At 35.9% G+C, this 14,955-nt stretch overlaps 1 protein-coding gene across 1 annotated transcript in view; it reads left to right on the forward strand.

Moving 5' to 3' along the window:
- The window catches only part of CFAP47 (cilia and flagella associated protein 47), a 455,521-nt gene that overhangs the window by 129,967 nt on the left and 310,599 nt on the right, over positions 1-14,955 (forward strand). Inside the window, 3 exon segments of the mRNA XM_063634578.1 lie at positions 5,857-5,957; positions 12,362-12,478; positions 13,643-13,868. Coding sequence (XP_063490648.1) covers positions 5,857-5,957; positions 12,362-12,478; positions 13,643-13,868 — 444 coding nt within the window.

Genomic DNA, 14,955 nt, shown 5'->3' on the forward strand with positions numbered 1-14,955 from the left:
CTGTACAGCGTGCAGAACTGTGAGTCTGTTAAACCTTTTTCTTTATAAATTGCCCAGCCTCAGGTAGTTCTTTATAGCAATACAAGAATGAACTAATAGACTTCGTAACTCTATTACTGATTAACAACATGACATACAATGTCCTCACTTGTGATCAAGAGATTCTTGTGTCTGGCAACATAATGAATGAGCTCCACTCATACTCAATGAGCTCTCTATGTATGTTATAAATATACATAAGAGCACCAGAATTAAAATTCTTTTGTCCCATCAATTGACTTAATTGACATGAAGTAATCGCTATAGCAAGTGTTAGATATCTAAGACACATATCAATGGATTTTTGTGCATGTGAGTAAAGCTACATATAAAATGTTTTGCTAGTGGTTATTGAAATTGAGAAAAATTGTGAATAGGTATGGATAAACCACATCAGAATGGTTGCTCAAGGAAGTTTGTTTTGTGTAATAAATTTCTGTGAAGGAAATATAGTCATCTGAATTTATTCCATTGATTTTAAGTCTTTACCTAAATGCTATATGAATTTTGTAAGCACCTGTTTTTTATGGTGATGGGGGTGGTCATTGGTTTCACAGTTTAAAGCATGTTCAAAACACCAACCCAGCATCTTTTCCTCTCCTTCACCTGTTGTTCACTTTATTCAAACCTATATACAGAAATATGGTTCATTAATCAAAAGCAATGTTACCATTAACCTCTTCTTTTTTAAATTTTATTTTTTTATTATTATACTTTAAGTTTTAGGGTACATGTGCACAACATGCAGGTTTGTTACATATGTATACATGTGCCATGTTGGTGTGCTGCACCCATTAACTCATCATTTAGCATTAGGTATATCTCCTAATGCTATCCCTCCCCCCTCCCCCCACCCCACAACAGTCCCCAGTGTGTGATGTTCCCCTTCCTGTGTCCATGTGTTCTCATTGTTCAATTCCCACCTATGAGTGAGAACATGTGGTGTTTGGTTTTTTGTCCTTGCGATAGTTTGCTGAGAATGATGGTTTCCAGTTTCATCCATGTCCCTACAAAGGACATGAACTCATCATTTTTTATGGCTGCATAGTATTCCATGGTATATATGTGCCACATTTTCTTAATCCAGTCTATTGTTGTTGGACATTTAGGTCGGTTCCATGTCTTTGCTATTATGAATAGTGCCGCAATAAACATACATGTGCATGTGTCTTTATAGCAGCACGATTTATAATCCTTTGGGTATATACCCAGTAATGGGATGGCTGGGTCAAATGGGTATTTCTAGTTCTAGATCCCCAAGGAATCGCCACACTGACTTCCACAATGGCTGAACTAGTTTCCAGTCCCACCAACAGTGTAAAAGTGTTCCTATTTCTCCACATCCTCTCCAGCACCTGTGGTTTCCTGACTTTTGAATGATGGCCATTCTAACTGGTGTGAGATGGTATCTCATTGTGGTTTTGATTTACATTTCTCTGATGGCCAGTGATGATGAGCATTTTTGCATGTGTTTTTTGGCTGCATAAGTGTCTCCTTTTGAGAAGTGTCTGTTCATGTCCTTTGCCCACTTTTTGATGGGATTGTTTTTTTCTTGTAAATTTGTTTGAGTTCATTGTAGATTCTAGATATTAGCCCTTTATCAGATGAGTAGGTAGCAAAAAAAGCTGGAGGCATCACGCTACCTGACTTCAAACTACACTACAAGGTTACAGTAACCAAAACAGTATGGTACTAGTACCAAAACAGAGATGTAGACCAATGGAACAGAACAGAGCCCTCAGAAATAATGCCACATATCTACAACTATCTGATGTTTGACAAACCTGACAAAAACAAGCAATGGGGAAAGCATTCCCTATTTAATAAATGGTGCTGGGAAAGCTGGCTAGCCACATGCAGAAAACTGAAACTGGACCTCCTCCTTATACTTTATACAAAAATTAACTGAAGCTGGATTAAAGACTTAAACATAAAACCTAAAACCATAAAAACCCTCAAAGAAAACCTGGGCAATAGCATTCAGGACATAGGCATGGGCAAGGACTTCATGTCTAAAACACCAAAAGCAATGGCAACAAAAGCCAAAATTGATTAATGGGATCTAATTAAACTAAAGAGCTTCTGCACAGCAAAAGAAACTGCCATCAGAGTGAACAGGCAACCTACAGAATGAGAGAAAATCTTTGCATTAACCTCTTCTTTTAACCCTTCATAGCCACTGCCAGTGTTACCAACATATAATTTTTTTTCTAGCTGCTTTGCAGAAAAAAGTTTAGTCAGAAAACCATAGTAAGACTAGAGAGACATGTTTATATAAACCTGGAGGCTTTCTTGCTGTGTCCATTTCTCTGTGAATTAAAATCGTGCTCAATAAGATTGCCTTTAGAATGTAAGATCTGCCTTGAAATAGTATAGATGTGAGCAGAACTTTAGTAAAGATGATAAATATAATATCGTAATATTTTTTATGATGTTGACATATGTTTGACATGCCATCACAGTATTTTGTGTGCTAGTGGGAAGTGCTAAAATATTATAATTATAAATACAAGGCAAAATATTATAAATACAAGGCCAGTTATCACTGAAATTTAACATGAAGCTTCAAAGTTTTATGCCTAAAAATTGCTCAGACAACCATAAAATCTCTCAGCCTCACTAATGATGTGGAAAGAATTAGTGATGTGTGATTAGAGTATTAATTATTCACTAGCTAATGACCAGAGAGATGAATTGTGAGACTTTCCACACCTTATTTAATGAATTGTATGTGGTCATCATACCATTCAAAATATGAAAGACTGGTAAGGAGAAGGATGTACACATGGTCTCCACATTTCATCCACAGAATACTTACTAATTTCCAAAAGAGAAATTTCCAGCATAGGAAAATATGTAGAGACAGATTAGTTGTTTTCAGGGGCTGGGGTTGGGGTGGAGTTGCAAATAGAGAGTGACTGTTAAGCCGTAGAGAGTTTCATTTAAGGACAATGAAAATTTTCTAAAGTTAGATAATGGTGATGGTTGCCCCACTCTGTGATTATATTTTAAAAAAACACTGAATTGTACATCTTTAAAAGATGAATTTTATGGTATGTAAATTACATGTCTAATGCTGCTGTAAAAAGAAGTGAAGACATCCGGTGGACACCACCATAACCAAATGACCAAACACAGTATTACTTATAACAGGAAACATGGCCAAAAATAGTACAAACCCGTTTACATTTTCATTAACATTCACATCATATCTTCGACCCTCTTTATTGCCAGGAATATTCATTCTGATTTTTACCCAGTAGAACTATTTTAAATCACACATGCCTGAGGTAGCTATTTAAATCTTATAATGGAATTGAAACTCATAATATCAAAGGGCCTTTTCATCTCATTGTTACTGTAATACTGAGTATTTTTTAGAGCAATTCCTCTGTCAGTAACCATTTGTGTCTGTATGCATTGGCATAGGGAATTCATAAATATTACCATTGTCCCCTGATGAGGTAACACAAATTGCTCTATTTCCCCAGAAATATTTTTATTAAAATGTAGGCTATTGGTACTACCAACTGTATGTCCTTTTTTCTGTTTTAATATATTTTTAATAGTAATATCAATGAGTGAAGTGTCCATAGTCCCATGCCATATTACTTGTATAATTTCTATATTATATGCTCTATGAAAAGAATGTGGTCAAGTCAGTTTTGTATATGTTGGCTATTTTTTTACCATGAGGAACATCTGAAATCAAATATTATCTTCTGCAAACTAGGTTTGTAAGAGAAACAAACAAACATTATACTTATTTCCACTTCATTCTTGTAATAAAATTTATTTTCAGAATTATTTTCCTTAATTCTTTACCATTTTAGAAATATTTCAAGTGATAGTGTTTTTTTGGTTTGTTCATTTGGTAGTTGTCTTAGGGAACTTTGTTCACAAGCTCACTTTTAGATGATGATTCATGGGTCTGCGCATTAAGAAAATGTTCCCCCCCAAAAAAACAAGTAATGGGGTAAGAGAAGTAGAACAGGGAATTGATCACTCCAAATAAATGTGACATTTAAATCAAAATCTCAACAGCAACTTAATCCTGTAGGTTTCTCCAGAACTGAAATGACATCACAATTTTTGTTGTGATTGGGGTGATGGAGCTGAGATTTGAAACTTCCACACCCACAGGTGTTGGCTATGGGCCTGCCCCAGGGTACATCACAGGGGATATGAGTATAAGGGCAGAGCATCCACAGAATTTATTACAGTGGTCTTTTTTTCCTTCTGTAGTCATAGTTAAAACAAAAAATAATATTTCTTATTCTATGTGGTAGTGATGATGGTGCCTCTATGTAAACTATGTTATTTAATCTAAAATTATTGGTTAAATATAGATTATTGGGTAATGAAATTTTGATTGATCACTATGTTTAGCACAAATGCACAATTTGTAGAAGTACTGATTTATGCTATCAGGGAAATTTAAATTTAACAATGATATCATATGGTAAAAATTACATATAGATATGAAATGTAATCCTGAATAAGGCTGATACATGTGCTTAGGATCCATAGAAAAGAAAGATAAGATTAGTGTTTGTTAACCAAGATGATGTTGAGTGCGTGTATTTTACATAAAATGTTAATACATATCAATGTATAAAGTGAAAAATGTAGTTCTTTTCTTACTGGAAAATATTGTATGCAGAACTGAGGTGGAAATCATTCAATTGCATGTAATATACGTTTACCATTAATTTACTTGATAACTCATTATATTTCAGCTATGAACATGTTTTTACTTTCATCCTATTCTATATTTACTTATAGTTACTTGCATTAAAACGTGGGATTTTGGCATTTTACTTCAGCTAGTGACCATAAAGTACTAGTAGATGATAGATGGCTGATTCAACAGTGATATTTTCTTGGTATACTATAATGCAGATCTGAAATTAATAAGGCAGTATTAAAGGGATATAGATATAAAATATAGCCCTTCTATTAAAAAAATCAGTTGCACAAGAATAGAATTGTCATATAAGATAGACAGCCCAAATATAGTTTAAGAGTGTTTTGTGGTTGGTAAACATAATAAGACAATTTCACAATGCTTTCATAAAATAGAGTATGCAGGTTATAGAAGGTAATAGTACTTTGTACTTGTTGAATAACTTTTGCAGTATATATTGCTTTCAGTCCTCAGACGCATTTAAAGAAGGACAAACACAAAACAAAAGGTTATCTAAATAAATGAGACTGATATATAAGGGATTTGGAGACCTGGCAGTAGAAAGAATCCTCGAATGTTCTAAATTTCTGAAATCTGAAGATAAACCTTAGAGAAAAAATAATGACTGTATTTAAATATTTGAAGAACTGTAATGGGGTTCAGATTGTAGGTTTTCTTCTATGTTGCGCTGGAACAGAACTTCTGAAGTTACAGCTCTCCAGATATAAAATGGGCTGCTTCTGTGTTGTGAATGTCATCTGGTAGTGTCTCCCTAATAGTGTCATCCAAGGCTACATACCATTTGTCAGGGACTCCATAGAAGAATGGAGTAAATATACTATGAGACATTTTCAACTCTAAACTTTCCTGAATCTGTGTTTTTGCACCTGCACAGTTACAAGCTGTGTTCTATAGCACACTTGACAGTGAAATTTATAACATCTGTTAAAATCTTTAAAAATTTTAAAAATCATTAACATTGAGTAGATGGTTAAAAAAACAAAGTAAGTAGAAAGAAAAAATGGATAAATCATGTCTTCATCGTTAAGGGCATCTGGGATACTTAAATGCATTGCATTTACTGCATCTGAAATTTTTATTGTATTGAAATGCAATGTTTCCACTTTCAGGTTTTCACTTCCAGTTACTGCAACAGCAGAAAACTGCATTCTTACTATTTACCCATATATGGCAGTTCATCTGGATAAGCAAAACATTATTTTAAAGAATGGTAAGCTACGTATGACTTATTTATCCCTAACTCTCACTGTGTAGGTTCTTGGCCAACATCTAGAAATAAAGTGAATTTAAAATTATCAATTGTTTACTAAACAGCTGCCTCTGGTAGGAATTGTGCTTGTCATTGAGAGTAAAATCTGTATATCTCTTAATTCCAAAAGTTGACGATCTAGTTTGAATAGAGTGATTTGGGCAAAAGACAATAGAGCAAAAACATGCAGATGTGACAGGAGGTGTAAGGCAGTAAATGTAGGTACAGGACCATAATGCTATGTCCTTTATTCTGTAGTAGTGAGAACCTTCTGTCGTTTTTTGAGTATCAATGTTTAGAAAGGGAACAATTCTTAGGATGTGCGATGAATTAAAGTGGGACAGAGTGTGGTCATTAGACCAGCCTGGAATTGCTGCAGGAGAAATTGTGAGGGAAGCTAAGAATACTAAACAAGCTAGTGAGCAGGGAGAAATATGAAAGGCAAGATACAGGTGAGTACATTAGAGAAAGGAGGGAGAGTGGGTAACAAAAAATATCCCATCTGTGTAGATCATCAAGGTCTTAATTTTCAGTGCTGAATTAGAGGTCTTTTGTTTGTTTTTAACCAGTTTCCTCATATTCTTCACTTGTTTCTTCAAATATTTACAACTCTGATGAAACATATCTAGTCTTATTCTACCTTAATTTCAGGGGATGACTCTTTTTTCTTACTATTCAGAAGAAATAGAGGTCATTAAGCAGTACCACTCTGAACTTCCAAATACCCTCTTGGATTGGAACTGGATTGCGACAAGCAAGTCACAAGCATGTATTGTGACTCTTTTTACTGGTCACAAAGCTGGGAGCCAGGACTCTCTCTTGCCTTAACCCATTCCTTTATCTGAATCCCTTTACCCAGGTACCTTTCTCAATCAAGTAACCTTGCTTATCTTTTCATTTCTGTCTGCCTCTTAGCTGCTTTGAGTGAGCATCTAGGAAGACAGCAGAGAGGAGGAAGGAGACTATATTTTCTCAGTGGCCAGCAGGCTCATTCCCAAAGAGCAAAAAGGGTAGCTTCAGGCCATGCATTCCTTATTAATTCTTTCCAAATCTAACAGTAAAATAAATCACTCAACTTCCCAGGGAGAAGGAGAAAAGTAGCAGAGGAAGTTAAACAATTAGAATACTTCAGCTGCCTTTAACAGGAAAAAAAATTCAGGGGTGAGGAAAAAGAATTTATCCATTATGCTGCCGTTATTAAACTACTGAGCACAGCTAAGACTGTTGACTATTCTCTTTCTCCATCTTCAAACTTTCTCTGGGTTTCCACATACCATACTTCTTTTGGTCTCCTTTAACCTCTCTGACTGTTCCTTCTGAGCATCTTTCATAGATTCCTCCCTCTTTCTCTATCTGTACTTTTAAATTATTTGTGTCAATAGTTCTGACCCCTTTCTTCTTCCTTCCATGACTTCAGCTATAATCCATGGGCTATACCTTTAGCCTTGTTTCTTCTCAGAGATTCAGGAATTCAGAATTCAACTGTCTTCTGGATACCATTCATTGTATTCCCATAGGCACCCCCAAAACAACATAACCCAAACAGAAGTCCTCTCTCTGACTTTTTTTTTCTCTATATACCCCATCTCTATGTTTGTACCTATAGTCCATACAGGTGCCAAATCCAGAAACCTGAGTGCCATCATTGGCAATGTCTTCTCTCTCACACTCCACTTCCAGTCAACCAATTTCTGTCCCTTTTGCTGCCTAAATATTTATCAAATCCATTTACTTTTCTCCCTCTCCACTGCCACTATAAACATTCAAGCTGCCATAATACCTTTCCAGGATTGTTGCAGGGGTTTCTAAACTGTTCTCCTTCCTCCTACAATGGTCTCCCCTTTCTCATACCTACCCTCACACAATGGCCATGGTGATATATTTTTTTTTTTTTTGAGACAGAGTCTCGCTCTGTCGCCTAGGCTGGAGTGCAGTGGCATGATCTCGGCTCACTACAAGCTCCGCCTCCCGGGTTCATGCCATTCTCCTGCCTCAGCCTCCTGAGCAGCTGGGACTACAGGTGCCTGCCACCACGGCCGGCTAATCTTTTTGTATTTTTAGTAGAGACGGGGTTTCACCATGGTCTCAATCTCCTGACCTCGTGATCCGCCCGCCTCGGCCTCCCAAAGTGCTGGGATTACAGGCGAAAGCCACCGCGCCCGGCCGCCATGGTGATATTTACAAACTGAAAATTCATTCTTTAATTCCCAAGTATAAAATCTTTCCATAGAATATCATTGCTAATTGAATGAAGCCTACAAGACCACACATGTTAGCAAGTGGCTTAGTTCTCATTTCTGGACATTTTCCCCTTTATGTTCAAGCCACATTAATCTTCTGCAAGTTCTTTGAGCATCTTGATCTTTACTGATATTCTTTCTTGTGACTGAAGCATTTTACCCACGACACCGTACACAGTTATAGAAGATCCCTGCCTCTGCATGCAAAAATTATGTGTTTCTCTGGTGTATCCTCATATCTCTGTACAATTCTTCTGTCATGGCCCTTACTGCATTTTGACTTAACCTGCCTATTATCAATGCCTTTTTCTAAATGTTGCTATCTATAAAGTCTGTGAGAGTAGGAATCACCTCTCTCTTTTTCACCGTTGTGTCCATAGTGCCTCACACAGTGTCTAGCAGATAAAAGGTATTTATTCAGTATTGTAAAATGGATTACTTGAATCATAAACCATCAGAAAGGCATCTTTTAGCTGTATATTTTCATAAAAGAATGAGTTATATGTGAAATAGCATATTCTGAACACCAAAAATTATTTTAAACAATTTATGGAATAATGCAGTTGGCAGAGTGGAGATATATAGGGAGAGAGAGATATCTCAAAATTTTAACACACATTGTCAAAATTTAAAGATTTTTTTTTTTTTTTGGCCAGGCGTGGTGGCTCACGCCTATAATCCCAGCACTTTTGGAGGCCGAAGCAGGCGGATTACGAGGTCAAGAGATCGAGACCATCCTGGCCAACATGGTGAAACCCCGTCTCTACTAAAAATACAAAAATTAGCTGGGCATGGTGGCACATGCCTGTAATCCAAGCTATTCAGGAGGCTGAGGCAGGAGAATCGCTTGAACCCAGGAGGCAGAGGTTGCATTGAGCCAAGATCATGCCACTGCACTCCAGCCTGGTGACAGAGCGAGACTCCTCAATTAAAAAAAAAAAAAAAAAGATTTTTTTGACTAATATTGACATAATATTTTTATTTTCTACTGTACTTCCAGGGGGAGAATTTCAGATTATACAACATAATAGTTATGAAGAGTCACACAAACTGGATGATGGCAATTCTTATTTGTGTTCCAACCACACTATTATGCCATATGATTTTATCTTTTATTCTCAAATCTTCAAATTTACCATCTTTTATTAAGCAAAATGTGCATGACAGAACAGTAACAGAATAGTGATAATATCTGTTTTACCTATTTAAAAGGGCTTTTGTGAGGACCCATAGACTGCAAATACATGGAAATTATTGTTATTAATAATATTTCATTATTATTGCTATTATCACTGTGGTCGTGATTGCTTTATCATTTTTATATGCTTTATAATTTACTTCCAGAAAATAATGATTAATTACTGAGCAATAAATAATATTGTTATCTCTAAAATAAATAAATAAATAAAACCTTGTTGTTAGATTATTAAGCATAAAGTCTATGTGTTGAAATAATGCATCCATTTGGGGAAATATTTCAAAAGAAAGACATTATAATTCTTAAATATCCTAAAACATCTTTAGAAATATGTATAGTAATAATTTCTAATATATATTTAATGCTTATCAGGTATGTGGTGCTCTGCTAAGTGCCTTATATTTGTCCTTTAAATTAGTCCTCCCAGAACTTCTGAGTTAGATGCCCGTATATATCTCACTTTACAAATTAAAAATCTGAATATGTAGAGAGGGTGAGCAGCTTATCCCAGGGAATTCTAATGAAATTTGAGGCCTCAGATCCCACACACTTTGGTAGTGTGTGCTAGGGTATGATGTGATCAGTGAAGGTAAAGTCTTAAAATATATCAAGTATATCTAGAAGTAAAGCAGTATGATTATTTTAGTATAGTTCATCTGCAAAATTCTTTTAAAAAGTGAATTATTGAGTTTAGTTGAAAGTGTATAGATGTGGCTTTGCATTCCACTAGGAACTTTTTATCATTTAATGGTAAGTTAAAAACATTTAGCCTAATGCATCTACCACAAATAATTTTATCATTGAGTTCTCTGAGGCTCACTTCTATGAAGTCTATAGTGGTGTAGCATTCTGGAAATAATGCACCCCTATTGACTACAGAGTCTCAGGCAAATTCTAAATGACTCTGTTATGAAAGAGTGCAAGAAACGTAGCATATAATAGCTCATTTATATTTGTTATTGCCTTTAATGTAATCTTCACAACAAACTCATGAGCTCAGAAACTTTGGTTTCATTTTATGGAGATAAATACATGTTTTAAATAATTTGTATAACATACTCACAGTTTAACTGTGAGTAGGAGTAGGCATGCCAAGTTTTCAAATCAGATTTTTCTAACTGCAGAGTCTATGCTTTTTTGACAGAATTAGACTGAGTTAGGAGCTGGGACTTGACACCAGGGTGGGGCTTGGACGCTTGGACAATGGACCATATGGAGGACTAGCTAAAACAGAGTGCGGGCAAAATCAGCTTTCTTTTTCTTTTAACTTTTTTTTTTTTTTTTTTTTTTTGAAACAGGGTCTCCCTCTGTCTTCCAAGCTAGAATGCAGTGGCACAATCTCGGCTCACTGCAGCCTCCACCTCCTGGGTTCAAGCGATTCTCCTGCCTCAGCCTCCCGAGTAGCTGGGATTACAGGCGCATGCCACCAAGCCCGGCTAATTTTTGTATTTTTACTAGAGATGGGGTTTCACCATGTTGGCCAGGCTTGTCTTGAACTCCTGACCTTAGGTGATCCGCCCGCCTTGGCCTCCCAAAGTGCTGGGATTATAGGCGCGAGCCACCTCACCTGGCTACAAAATCAGCTTTCAATCAGACGTGCCTACCAGTGTGCCATGTCAATTTACCATTGTCATGGCAACATTTGGGAGTTACTGTCCCTTTACATGGCAATGATCCAAAGATTACTACCCTTTCCCTAGAAATTTCTGCATAAACCGCCCCTTAATCTGCATGCAATTAAAAATGGGAATAAATATGACTGCAAAACTGCCCTGAGCTGCTACCCTCTGCCTAGGGGTAGCCCTGCTCTCCAAGGGCAGTCATGGAGCTGTAATATTGCTGGAGGTGTAACACTGCCTCTTCAATTAAGCTGTTTACTTCTACCTCTGGTTTGCCCTTGAATTCTTCCCTGGGCAAAGCCAAGAACCCTTGCAGGCTAAGGTCCACTCTGGGGTCCACCTGTCCTGCATCAAGACTATGAATATATGTAAATTGCATATGTATTTTGAGGCTTGGCCTTAGGTCACACCTACTGGCTTTTCTTGGCCAGCACTGCCTTTGGTTGGATTCAGATTTACACTGTGGCAGACCCTAATATACATATATAGCAACTGTAACTGAAATCGAGATAGAAATCTGTACAAAAATGGTATCAGTTCATAACCAAGCTGTGATATTATTACAGAGAGATAACTAGGAAGAAATTAGTTTTTCTAGTGACTCTTTTCCTATATCTTATTTTGAACAGCATATGTAATAATTTCATTTATTTGGATGTAGAAACATTTAAAATGTTTTCATATTCTTTTTTACGCTAAAGTTGAACATTGTTCACTCTCTAATAACTTTGATGTACCATAACAATTGCCTTACCAAAAAAATTCATTTAGTTTAGAAAATTGTATCAACTTTTATGTTATCTTTTTCCTATTGGACATCCTATTTGATATACAGTGGGTGTTTAGACTTTTTTTTTTACTTTGTCATAGATAGATGGATAGATAGATGGATAGATAGATACATCAATAGATAATAGATAAACTCAGGTTAAATAATGGTATAAAGAAATACGTGGCCGGGCACGGTGGCCCACGCTTGTAATCCCAGCACTTTGGGAGGCCGAGGCGGGCGGATCACGAGGTCAGGAGATCGAGACCACGGTGAAACCCCGTCTCTACTAAAAATACAAAAAAAAAAGAAATTAGCCGGGCGTGGTGGCGGGCGCCTGTAGTCCCAGCTACTCGGAGAGGCTGAGGCAGGAGAATGGCGTGAACTCGGGAGGTGGAGCTTGCAGTGAGCCGAGATCGCGCCACTGCACTCCAGCCTGGGCGACAGAGCAAGACTCTGTCTCAAAAAAAAAAAAAAAAAAAAAAAAGAAATACGTGAATGCATGTTTTGCTTACTGTGATCCAATGTGTCGTTTGTAGATAAGGATGAGTATCTTAAGAAGGATGCTAAATCACCCTCTCCTGCTTCAATTAAAAAGACATACACCACTAGCAAATTCAACGATGCTGAACCTGCAAAGGGAAACTTATTTATTGGTATGTAGCAAATATATAGTGTACTTTCCAAAATTAGTCCATGACATGATCTGCTTAATATCATTTAATTTGCAAGTTAGGTTTTTACAAATAACAAGAAATTCATGAAGAAAATTGGGAATTTGTCATTAATTTTAAATGGATCATCTGTTTGGAGAGTTGTCTTCAAGGGTCAATAGTAGAGATTCTCTAATGTTCTTGGTTCACAGCACTCTTACTGTTTCAGTATTTACTTTTCCGAATGCCAAAATGTAGCACGTAGTTCCATTTATTAAATGCATTGGGACAAAAATGTAAGAGTAGTAACTTATGTGCTGTCTAATAGATGTTGCAGTAATATTTAACAAAAATGTTAATACCTGTGGAGCCTCTGTAAATTTACTGTGACATCCCAAGCACTCTCTGTGCACAGTTTGGGAACTGCAGAACTAAGGACTTGTCTCTTCATTATCTAACTAACTGTAGCCAAGGTTTCCTGTCTTAGAAAGAGGTCAGCACAGATAAATATGTGAGTTTCATACTATTATTTACCATTAACTGTTCAAATATTTATTTCTCTGGATGTAGGTAATATTGAACGTTTTTCTTTTTATTGAAGGGACTAAACCAAATTAAATAATATGAGGTTTTTGGTGAGTATGTGATTGTGCCGTTGTATGGCCAGATATTTTTGGAAAAAAAGATGAAATCATTTTATATTCTTGAAAATTACTTTAACTTGAAAATGCTTTGTTTTATTAAAGTACTTGATTTGGATAGAAAGTCATTTGGGATCTAAACCAATATTGTGTTTGTATAATTTTTTCAGATGAGATTAAATTTTTTCTAATACATAATACTGAAGATTGTCAATACATTTTACTAATGTAATAAAAAATGAAAGATTCCACTTCAGGGAATATTTTCACATACCATTATGGCAAGAAGAAAATGTAACTTGTATTGAAATCCAGCTATTGTTAAAACGTTTCTCTTAGGTACTTAAAAGTAAATGTATTTTCATTGTTTATTTTAAGATACAGAAAATTGACTCAGAATTTCTTTGAGAGCATAGAATAATTTGTAGAATGGGTTCTATTAGTCTGCATGCAAATGACAATAACTGACAGAATATTTTACTCCTGGTCAAGTAGCCCTTTTTTAACAAACTAATTTGAATTTTAGGAGTGGAAGTACTGCCTGAAAATTTGCGCTTGGATGAAAGTGAAACATCAAAGGAAGATGATAGATCTATGGAAAAGGAAAAATATGGACAATTCCTTTCTCTTGAAGAAGGAACAAAGGCACACTACTTTTTTGAGAAGGTTGTAAATGCAACACAGACCTGGTTCAGTCTCTTTGGCTGGCCTGAAGGACCCCATTCTTTTTCTATTCCAGAGACTATAAGAAGGTGAGAGTCCCATGTTTCTCTAAATTCCTTGCTTCGTATCACATCATAAAATATAATCTATTGATTGAGATTATTTCAAGTGCAATACAATATGAAATAATTTATTCTAAACTGATATATTATGAAGCATCTCATAATTTATTGTTGTTATTGCAAGAAGAGTAAAATGATGCAAACACAATTTTTTAGTATAATGTCATCTTTAATTTCTTTTAAATATCTGATAATTTTAGGCAAGCACTGAAAATCTCTGAACCTCACCTTCCTCATCTGTGATATGAGGAAGGTTATACTATGAGTAGGAAAGCCCTTTTAATATTAGCCCTGGATCGAGATTACAGCCAGGTAGACAGGTAATGGTATTAATGAACAAGGAGGGCTCACTTTTCTTTGACTTGATTTCCTCTTTTACAATGCATTTACTTCCCTTCTTTCATGTGTTGTTTTATTACTCAGTATGTCTAAAATAGTTCAACTGTTTTGGTTATATCGAGTGACTTAATTCTGTTGTTAATTTAAACAGGAGTTTAGGCCTGTTACTGGTTATAATGTTGTTGGTATGATATGTTCTCAGAGCTTTTCTACCTGCTTTCTCAGCAATGAGGTAACTTGCTGCAACCACGGCGGGGAGTACAGTACTCATACCTATAGTGGACTATGGGTTATTTATAGAATTTCTGCTCTATATTCGAGTGACCTAGGTAAAACTAAGGCTACAGTTTTCCTATATGTTACCTTTTTCAGGTTTTTTAATTAATAGGACAAACCTAGCTTCATGGAATGAATTGGCTGATATTTCATCTTTGTCCCTGCTGTGAGAAAATTAATGCAATAGATACCCTGAAAATTTATAGTTTTCATCATAAAATCATTTGTTATTGAAACATTTTTTGGAATGTTTGTGCATCTTCTTTCTTGAACTTGAAGATAGAGATTGTCAGAAATACTCTTTGTTGATGTGTACCTTGGGTAATTTCACTCTTTAGAAACACCACTTCACAGCAATAAGGAAAATAAGGCCCAGTTCATTTGTTGATTGCTGAGATATATACAAGTAGAATAGCAGAAGACAAAGAAATTATTTGTG

This window comes from Symphalangus syndactylus, chromosome X (assembly GCF_028878055.3).
Source record: "Symphalangus syndactylus isolate Jambi chromosome X, NHGRI_mSymSyn1-v2.1_pri, whole genome shotgun sequence".
Taxonomy (NCBI): Eukaryota; Metazoa; Chordata; class Mammalia; order Primates; family Hylobatidae; genus Symphalangus; species Symphalangus syndactylus.